We start from the raw sequence: 12,219 nt of genomic DNA on the forward strand, positions 1-12,219 counted from the left end.
CCCTTGTGCAGTAGTGATGCCAAGCTAAGCCACTAACGATACAGAACGTTAGGTTATGACTATAACCAAGTTCTGTTAGTTAGGGGCGATGCTTGGCATCAGACGGCCGCTGCAGCCCTTGTCCTCACCTTGTGGTGAAAGCTTGGGAAGGAGGAGAGCAGGTGACCACACACCTGCTTATGAAGGTAAGCTGATGAGGGGTGTGGTCAGACTAATACTGGTATTAGAGGTACATTTGTGGTTTATTCAGTACGCGTGCACGTACGCGAGATAGTGCAGTAGTGATGCCAAGCATCGCCCCTAACTAACAGAACTTGGTTAGTCATAACCTAACGTTAATATTACATCCTAACTAACATTATATGCATTCATAACCATATAATCCCATTGTAATTCGATTTTATGGCCCCTGAGACACATCATGTCCCTTATTTTTAAGATGAAAATGAGGTTGTTCAATCATAATATACTAAATGTGAAACCCATAGATAATAATGTTTTCTGACTATAATAGAACAATATTAGAATATAACTACTGAAAGAAAGTTTAGTATATTTATTATTATTTTATTTATTTATATTTAGTATTTTTATAGTATAGTTTTACCTTGCCGGGTCAAGAATGACCCTAACACCACAGTCGTACCTTTTTTTCTGCAGATACCTTCAGAATTTTCAAAATGGTGAAACATACAGTAGTTTTGCTGTGCTGTGGAGGTGGAGGATATCATAAAGGAGGATATCATAAAGCCTTGTTCTAATAAAATCAACTACATGGTAGTTATTACATATTATAACCTTGAAACGGGTCGCTGGAGACCCTAACACCACATAAGGGTTAAACAGTCAGCAAGCCATGCCCTCACCCAGAGGAGACGTGGTCTGGCAACTGGACGGTGACTCTGGTCCAGGAGGAGCTGTTGACTGGGCTGTAGATGGTGGATTCATGGAACTGGAAGGGAGAGCAGCCCACGTTGTTGACTGAGGAGGGGAGACACTCTGACTGTACCAGCTGCCACGAGTCAGACCTGGAGGGAGGAGTTACAAATGTTCAGGTTCTATGCCTTAGAAGAGAAATTAACTACTTTTTGTTGTTCAATGTAAGACCCTCATATACACCCAGCACCTACGAAGTGCATTTCTCTCACCTTGCATCCTTCCTGTACTGTAACAGGACAGAATGGTGGTCCTCACAGCTGTCCGCCTCACAACCAACCACGATCTGCACCAGAAAGACAGAGTTGAGTGGTTCTCAAAACGTTTTCATGTCCAGGAAAATGAATACGTAATAGGCCTGGGACCCCCCTCTGCCAAGATATTTAGATGATGTTAGATGTGATTTAGTCCAGAATCCCATACCTGTCTAAAATGTATACGATGTGGAGAGTGAAGCCTATGATCAGGATATAATTCTTATACATTCTTTCATGAATAAAATATGAGTGAAAATAAACTATTTCTCATTTAGCCATCGACCCCCTGGAATCCCACTTTGATAACTACTGATTTAAATATAGTAGCTGTATCTGCAGTAACAGATAGTGTAGGTTCTCAGATAATCATACCTTGAACTGCAGGATGTACCCCGGCTGGACTATGAGCTCCCTGGTGGCCAGGATGTTGTGGGTCTTGTCCTGGTTCTTATTGGGCCAGTAGAGGTGGAAGGAGGGGTTCCCACAGAACCCTGCAGTACGCACTGCATTAGGATAGAAACTCCAGCTCTCCTCATGGGATACACCCTCTGAGAGGAGAGAGAGAGAGAGAAGGAGAGAGAGAGAAGGAGAGAAGAAGAGGGACAAACAAAGGTAGAGACAAACGAAGATGAGAGAAAAAAAATAGAGGAAATATATTAGATATACAAGCTTCCATACAGTAAGCATCACACATTAAATCAAGCATCACACACTAAACCCAATAAAATGTTTAAACCAAAAAATTCTCAATCAATGACAGAGGCTGCATTGGTACCGTCATCGAAGGTGTCCAGCAACATGGGCGGGTTGATGTCGGAGCCCCCCACCAGGATGTTGTCCACGGCCCACTGAGCTCTCTCCAGGCTGGGGGAGGCCAGGCCGGAGGAGACGGTGAAGGGCTGCCACCAGCGCAGCCGCGTGGCGTTGGTCAGAGCGCCTTCCGGGAGGACGATGTAGTCCCTCCTGACCGCCACGTACTTCAGGTAGTCCATCTCATGGAGCAGGGTCCACGACACGCCTGGGTCACGCAGAGAGAGGAGAGAGGGACGGAGGGAGAGAGGAGAGAGGGAGAAGTCAAACTCACAATGCTTTCAACGCAAATTCCGTTTGTTGTGAAGTGCTTCGCAGAAACAGAAGAACGGAAGACAAAGCGTATGTAGAATCAGCGGCTCAGGAGGTAGAGCGGTCGCCTTGTAATCGGAAGGTTCCCGGTTCGATTCCCGCTCCTCCTGGGCAGCGTGTTGAAGTGTCCTTGAGCAAGACACTTAACCCATAATTGTTCCAGATGAGCAGGTTGGCACCTTGCATGGTTGCCTCCGCCGTCGTTGTGTGAATGTGTGGCACAAAATTGCAAAGCGCTTTGGATACAAATAAATGCACCGTTTACCATTTAAACAAATGAGACAAAAAAAAGACTTGACAGGAAACACATCAGACACATTTAAAAGCGACTGAGTAAAAATAGGTTTTAAAAAATAGGGGAAGGCTATTCAATGTAATTGGGGCTGCTACAGCCAAAGCCAATAGGAAAATGAGTTGAGATGAACGACTCTAGATGCCTCAGCACACAGTAGACAGCCTATGCGGTCAGTGTACCTCCGTCAGTAGAGTAGTCCAGCAGTACTCCCTCCTTACGACACGTGGGTCGGTGGCACATGGTCATATTGTCTTCGCTGCCTATCCGGGCCCAGTACTCCACAAACCTACACACACAAAGACACACAAGAGTTCAAATCAGCCTCATAGGAAATGGTACAAAGAGTCCAACTGCAATATGGCCGTTGACTGACTTGGCTCCTCGGAGGTCCAGGTCAGCGGTGACAGCCTGTCTGGCATCGGCTCCTGCGAAGTACAGGGCCGTCCCCTCCACCAGCACCCCGCAGTCTGTACAGGGCCGCCCCCCCTCCAGAACCTTCCACTGGGGACCCGCTGACCCCTCCCAGTCAAAGCGCTCCTTTAGAGATGCCTGGAGGAACACACATTAAAGTGGAGATGAAGCAGTGCGATAAATACATATTCATAGCATCACATTAGTATTTAGATAAGCCACAGAAGAAATCACGTTATAAAAATAAGCAGTTTCTAAGAAAAAACGATTTGTTGTGTGCATTTCTGAAGCATTTAGCATTATGGGCGCGGCCATTTTGTTGCTGACGTCATGCCACTGGTTGGGTTTATACACTGCTGGTTAGCTGCCTAACCAGCTGTGAATGGGTCAGTCAGTAAATAAAATGTTCCCTACAAAACAACGGGACCGCGGTGGTTCTGTTTGTATTGCTCCTGGCTGTTCAAACTAATTTTACCATGTGAGAGAGAGGAAAGTTGGTTAATTTCCACAAACTACCAGTGAAAAAAACAGTGTTGTTGGCATGTTGGCTCAGTTTGGCTGCACTCAGGCGGCGCGACCAGCCTGTTGGACAGGGAATGAGGATCTGCAGAGAACACTTCATTGCCTCGGATTATGTTGTTGGGGGTGGAAGGTTTGTCCAGAAGACCACTAATCAGCTAAAGCCTGATGCGGTTCCCTCGGTCTTCGACAGACAGACCGGCGTTAGCTCTCGGGACTCGGGAGCGATCGCTAGCTAGTTAGCACCAGCCGGGGCCGGCGTTAGCAACCGGGAGCGTCGCGGAGCATTCAGCCTGCTGGCTACCTAGATCCACTTCAACCAGCGTCGCGGAGCATTCGGCCTGCTGGCTACACAGCTTGTCGGTGTGCTAATAGCCTCGGCAAGCTAACGGTAGCTGGCTACACAGCTTGTCGGTGTGCTGGAGCCTCGGCAAGCTAACGGTAGCTGGCTACACAGCTTGTCGGTGTGCTAATAGCCTCTGCAAGCTAACGGTAGCTGGCTACACAGCTTGTCGGTGTGCTGGAGCCTCGGCAAGCTAACGGTAGCTGGCTACACAGCTTGTCGGTGTGCTGGAGCCTCTGCAAGCTAACGGTAGCTGGCTACACAGCTTGTCGGTGTGCTGGAGCCTCGGCAAGCTAACGGTAGCTGGCTACACAGCTTGTCGGTGTGCTGGAGCCTCTGCAAGCTAACGGTAGCTGGCTACACAGCTTGTCGGTGTGCTGGAGCCTCTGCAAGCTAACGGTAGCATCGACAAGCTGCTGGAGCTCCCGACGCTCGGCTGGTTGAAGTGGATCTAGGTAGCCAGCAGGCTGAATGCTCCGCGACGCTCCCGGTTGCTAACGCCGGCCCCGGCTGGTGCTAACTAGCTAGCGATCGCTCCCGAGTCCCGAGAGCTAACGCCGGTCTGTCTGTCGAAGACCGAGGGAACCGCATCAGGCTTCAGCTGATTAGTGGTCTTCTGGACAAACCTTCCACCCCCAACAACATAATCCGAGGCAATGAAGTGTTCTCTGCAGATCCTCATTCCCTGTCCAACAGGCTGGTCGCGCCGCCTGAGTGCAGCCAAACTGAGCCAACATGCCAACAACACTGTTTTTTTCACTGGTAGTTTGTGGAAATTAACCAACTTTCCTCTCTCTCACATGGTAAAATTAGTTTGAACAGCCAGGAGCAATACAAACAGAACCACCGCGGTCCCGTTGTTTTGTAGGCAACATTTTATTTACTGACTGACCCATTCACTATAGGCAGCTAACCAGCAGTGTATAAACCCAACCAGTGGCATGACGTCAGCCATGACGTCAGCAACAAAATGGCGGCGCCCATGTTGAAAACAGGGATATTATATTTGATTTTTCAGACAAATAAGATAGATTTCACATTTGATTATAGAACCCTGTCTTACACAAGGTACACAACAAACAAACTAGGATCACATTGCTCACTGCTTCATCTCCACTTTAAGGTTAGAATTAGAATCAAGCAAGGCGTTCTATTCCATTCTATCCTATCTGATGCTGAACAGGAGAGGAATATGCATCGAGTCGGAATGGGTCTGTGTGAACCTGGAGAGCAGCGCTGGGGTAGCAGTTGGGTCCGGTGAAGCCGGGGTCACAGAGACAGCGCTGGTCCAGACAGTCTCCATGGCCCCCACAGTGGCGGTCACACGCCGGCCCAATGTAGAAGTTCTCCACCGCCCACTGGGTGTCCGAGTGCTGCTGGTAGAACCGGAACCGGACCGCCCTGAGGAACAGAAATATGGCATAAATACAGGCAGCGCTTGTGAAAAGAAGGTCGCCGGCTCGACATCCGGACTGGCAGGAAAACCTGGGTGGGGAGTGGAGTGGAGCTGCCCAGTGGTCAGCAGTAGGAGACTGATTGTATTGGGCAGCTGGCGAGTTGAATGTGTGCAACTGTTTGTGTGAAAGGGCACTGCTGAAAAGGAGCGTACAGACTCAGCAAACCAGCCCTAGGTTTTCTTTTCTTATTTTATTAATTGCAATACTGTACAGACATTCAGTCATACCAGTTCATATATCAAGAAAAATAAATGTAATTTTGGTGACAGACTTCTTCAGATAATCATTTCTGAGTACATTTGATTTACTGACATATCTTGTAATTTTCTTGTATGTATGTATGTATGTATGTATGTATGTATGTATGTATGTATGTATGTATGTATGTATGTATGTATGTATGTATGTATGTATGTATGTATGTATGTATGTATGTATGTATGTATGTATGTATGTATGTATGTATGTATGTATGTATGTATGTATGTATGTATGTATGTGTCTGTCCCCCATTGCCCAGCCAATGAAAATGACCTCTCACATGGTACAGGTACAGTGTGAGAGGGGGAGAGAGAGAACTTCAGGTTTACAGTACAAAAGTATATTAGTCTGTAAAAGGTTGGCAAGAGATTAACATTGGACTGCATTCAGTTGGATTGGTGACACTGTTTTGATTCCACAAAGGGGATGTTTTTGTGACCCTTTATTTCCCCACATGTGAGGTTGAACACAATTACATTGTGATTTGCTTTAGAAGTGCGAGGGATCCAGAGAATGATCTTTGAGTAATGGAACATTTTGTAAAGTTGGACACTCCATTGTGTGAGTAATGAGTAATGTGACATTCAGCAGGTCAATATGGCTGCTGCAATCTGTTAACTTATTGCTTATTCCGGCCATGTTATGATTATTTGCAGTATATTTATTTTATGCTAAATGCAGTGCCTTTGTTTTTATGGACACTATTTGTATATACTTTATTTAATAAACATTGCATAAGATGCAAGATTTGCATAAAGTACGCATATCTGTCCACTCCCATATTAATAAGAATATTAAACATCCCTGTAAGGTACATTTTGAACAGATTTGAACAAAATGTGTGATTAATATGCGATTAATCACAGTTAACTATGCGATTAATATTGTAATCGATTGACAGCCCAAATGCTGGCATACAAATACAAATGGCATACAAATGCTGTATATTATCAATTAGCTTTCTTCACATGGCAGCATGGTCTTTGATTTATCAATCAGTTGAGTCATGTCACGTTTTAGACTCGGACGTGAAAGTTGTAATAAGATAATTAAAGATATAAGAGATTAAACACTTTTGAAGGTATTTATTATAAAAAGTGAACAAGCAATGTAATATAAAAAGTGAATAAGCAACGTTTTATAAAAGGTGAATATAGCAAGGTACAATTGAAATCTAGTTTGTTACAACCGGCCGGTCGTGTAGAAAAGAAAATGCAGTCAAGTCATTGTCCAGTCAGTCCGTCCCGTCAGTCAGTGCAGTAGTCTAGTCGAAGTCAAGCAGAGAAGTGAAGTCCCGTCGCCTCCTCTGTCAGGGTGTTTTATTGGTCCCCCAATCGTCCAGTGTGGTTGTGGTCTTCGTCCGGAGTGCACGTTGTGTGTGTGTGTGTGTGTGTGTGTATTGCTCAGCATGTATGTCCGCCGTGCATGAGTGCGTGGTACGCACATTTACATGCGCATTTGTGCGTGTGTGTCTCTATCGATAATGATCTGTGATTAATGGAGACTGTGGTATGTTGACCAGTGGTTGACCGGGGTCTATAATCCATTGGCTAGTCGTATATTAGCGATTTGTGGCATTTTGTGACAATGAGTTGAATTATTTGATCTGGCTTATCTGGTGAGATCTCTCACCAAAGGAGTCAATGTGTGTGTGTTGAGTGAGGGTGTATGTATGTGTGTGTGTGTGTGTGTGTGTGTGTGTGTGTGTGTGTGTGTGTGTGTGTGTGTGTGTGTGGGGGGGGAGATGTGTGCATGTTTGTGTGTGTGTGTGTGTGTGTGTGTGTGTGTGTGTGTGTGTGTGTGTGTGTGTGTGTGTGTGTGACAGTGAGAGTGAGTGAAGGGGGAGGGCTGTGCTGTGTACTGTAGTGGAATGTATCAATGTGTCTCCTGCAGTATTATGGAGAATTGCTACGTGGAATTGAGTAATTATTTAACAGTCATCAGTGTTATTATTACAGTGGTATTGGAAGAGCGACAGCACTAGTGGACGGGGGGTCAATGAAGGGACACTCACGTATCAGCCAAGCTGTCAGGCAGGGGGTAGACGGCCCTCTTCCAGCCCATGGCAGGGAAGAACGCGGATGGTTGGGAGACCTGGCCCCCACAGCGAGGGTCTGCAGGCAGGCACTGGGGCACTAAGTACTTCCAGGACACCCCGAAATCCACAGAGTACTGGACATGGACCTGGCGGTCTGCATGGCGGTCTGGCACGGTGCAACCTACTGCAATCTGTACGGACGCAAGCGGTAATTATCACCTATATATCACCACAGATCCAGATTCAGTCAATCGTGCACCCACATCTTTTGTGTAATGATTTTGTGTATATGGTTACCTTGAACTGCATGACCCAGCCCCTGTCAGGGACGATATCATGCGTGACGGCATACACCTCCCTGCCATCCACATTACCACACACACCATCACCACCGTCAGGAGAGCTGGCAGAACCGCTGCACGGGAGCAGTCCTCTGAGAACAACCAGTGGTCACTCACTGAGAGAGAGAGGAGAGAGAGAGAGAGAGAGAGAGAGAGAGAGAGAGAGAAGAGAGAGAGAGACGAGAGAGAGAGAGAGAGAGAGAGAGAGAGAAGAGAGAGAGAGAGAGAGATAGAGAGAGAGAGAGAGAGAGAGTGAGTAAAGTAGGTAGTAGCCAGGGCAGACTGGTAGGGCGAGAGTTGTAGAAAATACATACACCTTGGAATACTGTACTACGACTGGATATCTGACTGGTAGAAGAAGTCCATCCAACTTTTTATTTCTCCAAAGGAATGAAAGGTAACTAATGCTCTTGAAGTAACCGACAGTCAGTTGTATTGTATTGTACCTATGGGGGTCTCCTCTGGCTCTGGCAGAACTACCCTGCCAGATGGGGTTCCGTCTGCGGCGGCTCTCTCGTGGTTGGGCAGCGCCACCCCTCCGAAAGGTATCAGAGATCTGTGCCCGGGGGTCTGAGCCTGCAATCAGCACGTTATCCAGCGCCCAGTCACTGTGGTCTGCTCCTTCATGCTGTGGCTGCCACCAGCGCACACGCACTCCCTCCTGACGGGCAGCAGGGGGCAGCAGCACATTTACAAACCTGAAAACACACAAAGATACAGAACGCTCAGGCACAAACCATGCAATGTATTTGATATACCGTGTTCCTAAACTATTATCCTGCATTTTCCAACTCCACAAACAAGCCAAACACCTCCAATGCATGAGTTGTGCTGATTGATTGATTGATTGATTGATTGAACATTTTATTAACAGATTGCAGAATGGGTACAATACAGTACGGCTCAATACACACAATTGTTAAGCCAGGATGCAGACCAGAGAAAGACTTTCGTCTTGTTTACATCAGGGTCCCCCATTTTCAATTCATCATAACATATATCATATATGACATACAGATAGATAGTACTGCTACATCTATACATTTATGACATACCATATTTACATATGCAGTACTGTTTGTGATACAAAAGAGAGTCTAAAAATAGAGTATACATTTGATGAAGAAACTGTACATTGGAGGAGGTTGGATAGGTGGGGTGGAGGGGGGGGGGGGGGGTTGGGTAGGGTGTGGGTGGGGGGGAGAAACTGTACATTGGAGGTGGTTGGGTGAGGGGGGGGGGGGGGGGGGGTAGGCAGGGTGGGGTAACTGTACATTGGATTATCCACGAAACCTTACTTGGTCCCAAGAAGAGGGTCTCGTGTGTTATTGGGTTAGGACATTTACTGTACATTGGAGGGGGTTGGGTTAGGACATTTACAGGGGCCAGTTTCAAATTGCAGTCTCTCGTAGGTGCTCTTTGAGTGTGGTTTTGAAAGTGGGTAGTGATTCACATTCCTTTACAGCTGTGGGTAGGGCGTTCCACATTGATGTGGCATAATTTGCTAAACATGTTTTGTCCCTTGCTTGAGCCGAATCCATGGGTTTCACATGATTTGTGGAGCTCCCTCTGGTGTTGTGGTCGTGGTATTCACTGACCTTTGGGAAGTAATTTGACATGTACCTGGGTACCTTAGTTGTGTAGTGTATCTTGTAGACCAGGCCCATTGAAAGTTGCTGTACTCTGTCGTCTACTCTAAGCCATCCAAGGTTGTCAAAGTGGGCAGGGGTGAGGTGGGTTCTAGGAGTAAGGTCAAGCAGTAGTCTGACCAGTTTGTTTTGTGATGTTTGTAATTTTGTTTTTAGCGCCTTTGAGGTGCTTTGGTACCATGAGGTGCAAGCATAGTCGTAGTACCCTTGAATGAGTGCTCCTGCCAGAGTCTTCAGGGTATTCTTGTTTACGAGAGAGGAGATCCGGTACAAGAATCTAGTTCGTTGGTTGACTTTTTTTATTACATTGAATGCCATTTTGTCACAGGAAATATTTGCCTCTAGGATGGAACCTAGGTATGTAATTTCATCTTTCCTTGTGACAATATTGTCACCCACTGTAACTGAGAAGCCGTCGGTCTTGCTGAGTTTGTTATTTGAACGGAAGAGAATGGACTCTGTTTTACCCAGGTGTAATGATAGTTTGTTATCAGCGAGACAGGGGCAGATTTTGCCTAGTTCCGAGCTGAGGGTTTTCTCAACCTGTAACTTGTTCTTGTCAGAGACCAGCAGGGCTGAGTCGTCCGCGAACAGGAACAAGTTGCAGTCACAAGCTGACGACATGTCATTTGCATAAATTAGGAACAGTAGCGGACCTAGTATGCTTCCTTATGGAACACCACAGCTCACTGGGAGGGGGGGGTACCATTTACATCCACCATCTGTTCTCTCCCCTCCAGGTAGGATTGCATCCAGCTCACTGATAGACTATCAAAACCAATTGCTTTTAGCTTGTCAATCAGAATGGAGTGATTGACAGTGTCGAAGGCCTTTTGTAGGTCCAGCATGACCATGCTGCAGTATTTGCCCGCGTCCACCTCTTGTTTGATGTGGTTGTTCAAATAGAGAAGGCATGTGTCAGTGGAGGAGAATGTTCTGAAGCCAGAATGGAATTCGTAGATTAGATTTTTTTCCGCGAGGTACTTTTCGACCTGTTCGTATACTATTTTTTCCATGACTTTCGAGATGGAGGTAAGAATAGAAACAGGGCGGTAGTTGTCTGGGTCTAATTTGCTGCCCTTTTTGTGCAGGGGGGTTACTCTCGCAATTTTGAAGTCTTGGGGTACGTGTCCCTGTTTTATGGAGAGGTTTATTATGTGTGTGATGACTGGGGTGATGGCGGCTGCTGAGTCTCTGAGGAATTTGGAGGGGATATTGTCATGGCCAGTGGCCTTGTTTGGTTGGAGGGCGCTCAGTTTTTTGAGTACCTCAGCTGTTGTTACCATTTCAAGTTTGAAGTCGTCTTTGCGGACCCCTAGGTTTTTGTAGTATGCCACTATGTGTTCTACCCCAAAATGCCCTGAGTGGGAGGGCCGTTTATTAACCAGTGTTGTGGCTATGTTTGTAAAGAATATGTTTAGGTATTTGGCCACATCCAGTTTGTCTGTGATGAGAGTGTTTTCTGTCTTTATGTTTATGTTTGTAAATCTGGTTTTAAGCTTTTTGCTGCAGCCTAGTTGGTTGTTGAGTAATTTCCAAAGTTTGTGGGCACACTGCACACTGCCAAGAACACGTTAGTTGAACAAGTCCATGTGTCATTGAGGTCCTGTGTAGCTCAGTGGGTAGAGCATTCTGTTGGGCACTCAGGGCACTTTGGATAAAAGCATCCACGGAACGACATACGTCATTTCATTACCCACCCAGGCTTGGTGTACAGGTCATAGAAGATCTCCGTCAGCAGGTGCCAGTTGATCCCTCCGTTCAAGCTGTACTCCAGCAGGACTCCCTGGTTGCGGTTGCTAGGTGGGATCATGCAGCCGTACATGAAGTAGAACTGAATGAACTCGGCGTTGGTTAGATTCAGATCCACCGTCACCAGCTGACGACTGCAACTCTGGAACCAATTACACATACCACACGTCGGGTCAGGCTCAGTTCATCTGGTCTTTAACTTAACAGACTATAAACATCTTTTCATCTCATGGTTAAAAAAAAGTTGACAGTTTATTTGTATACATGAATAAAGAGATGGTGCGAGACAAAAGAAAGAAAGAAAGAAAGAAGGAAATAATGAAGAAAGAAAGGAAAGAAGAAAGAAAGAAAAGAAAGAAAGAAAGAAAGAAAGAAAGAAAGAAAGAAAGAAAGAAAGAAAGAAAGAAAGAAAGAAAGAAAGAAAGAAAGAAAGAAAGGAAGGAAGGAAGAGTAACAGAAAAAGAGTAACAGAAAAAGAGTAAGAACAGAAGAGTAAGAACAGAGTGCAGGTAGTCACCCCACTGAAGTGCAGGGCAGCTCCAGAGGCGACGGCTCCACACACGGTGCTGAGTTTGGCTCCCGTGACCAGGTGCCAGTGGTTGAGGGAGGGGGCTCTGCTGAAGCTATCCTTCAGCTGGGGGGGCAGGGGGAGCGCCGGCTCATCACAATACTCTCCTCCCCACTCTGGGTCACACCTGGGGAGGACCGTCCAGTCAATTACACATTCAACAGATACAGTATGTTATGGCCATTAAAGGTATGTAATGGAGTTTCTGACCACTAGTTGATGAAATTGGCGCTATAGTGCAAAGGAGTCCCCAACAATTGAGTGTCATGT

The 12,219-nt window shown here is 46.3% G+C and overlaps 1 protein-coding gene across 1 annotated transcript in view; it reads right to left on the bottom strand.

The window, feature by feature from the left end:
- The window catches only part of reln (reelin), a gene marked incomplete at its 5' end in the record, with an annotated part of 170,994 nt that overhangs the window by 44,688 nt on the left and 114,087 nt on the right, over positions 1 to 12,219 (bottom strand). The window contains 15 exon segments of the mRNA XM_084335295.1: positions 867 to 1,028; positions 1,149 to 1,222; positions 1,566 to 1,741; positions 1,969 to 2,211; positions 2,790 to 2,896; positions 2,984 to 3,159; positions 5,107 to 5,284; positions 7,616 to 7,830; positions 7,937 to 8,045; positions 8,047 to 8,060; positions 8,062 to 8,096; positions 8,427 to 8,523; positions 8,525 to 8,678; positions 11,330 to 11,523; positions 11,899 to 12,076. Coding sequence (XP_084191421.1) covers positions 867 to 1,028; positions 1,149 to 1,222; positions 1,566 to 1,741; positions 1,969 to 2,211; positions 2,790 to 2,896; positions 2,984 to 3,159; positions 5,107 to 5,284; positions 7,616 to 7,830; positions 7,937 to 8,045; positions 8,047 to 8,060; positions 8,062 to 8,096; positions 8,427 to 8,523; positions 8,525 to 8,678; positions 11,330 to 11,523; positions 11,899 to 12,076 — 2,112 coding nt within the window.

Source organism: Notolepis coatsorum, assembly GCF_963971535.1.
Source record: "Notolepis coatsorum genome assembly, chromosome: 18".
Classification (NCBI taxonomy): Eukaryota; Metazoa; Chordata; class Actinopteri; order Aulopiformes; family Paralepididae; genus Notolepis; species Notolepis coatsorum.